This window comes from Cariama cristata, unplaced genomic scaffold, assembly GCF_000690535.1.
Source record: "Cariama cristata isolate BGI_N322 unplaced genomic scaffold, ASM69053v1 scaffold23167, whole genome shotgun sequence".
Taxonomy (NCBI): Eukaryota; Metazoa; Chordata; class Aves; order Cariamiformes; family Cariamidae; genus Cariama; species Cariama cristata.
In genome coordinates this window covers 2,963-3,195 of record NW_009628619.1, presented here as the reverse complement: position 1 = coordinate 3,195, position 233 = coordinate 2,963, and the positions used below count along the sequence as shown (strand labels likewise).

General features: G+C 63.9%; 1 protein-coding gene across 1 annotated transcript in view; it reads left to right on the top strand.

The window, feature by feature from the left end:
* Nucleotides 1-233, top strand: part of TMC6 (transmembrane channel-like 6) — a gene marked incomplete at its 5' end in the record, with an annotated part of 5,237 nt that overhangs the window by 3,625 nt on the left and 1,379 nt on the right. Inside the window, one exon of the mRNA XM_009704896.1 lies at nt 45-120. Within this exon, the coding sequence (XP_009703198.1) occupies nt 45-120 (76 nt within the window). The remainder of the gene's footprint in view (nt 1-44; nt 121-233) is intronic.

The following is a 233-nucleotide window of genomic DNA, read 5'->3' as shown; positions in this document are numbered from 1 at the left end:
TGGGCTGGACCAGGGACGAGCTCCTCTCCCCTCCTCTCTCCCAGGCTGGGCGTTCTCTTCGCACCACTCTTGCCGGCCGTGCAGACGCTGAAGCTGCTGCTGCTGTTCTATATCAAAAAGGTGTGAGCTGTGCCCCGCCAGCCCCCAGCTCCCCACGCACCCCTGTGATGTGCAGCTCTGTGGTGATGCTGTTCTCTGCCGCAGACTGCCTCTGCCACAGCAGAGGTGCCGCC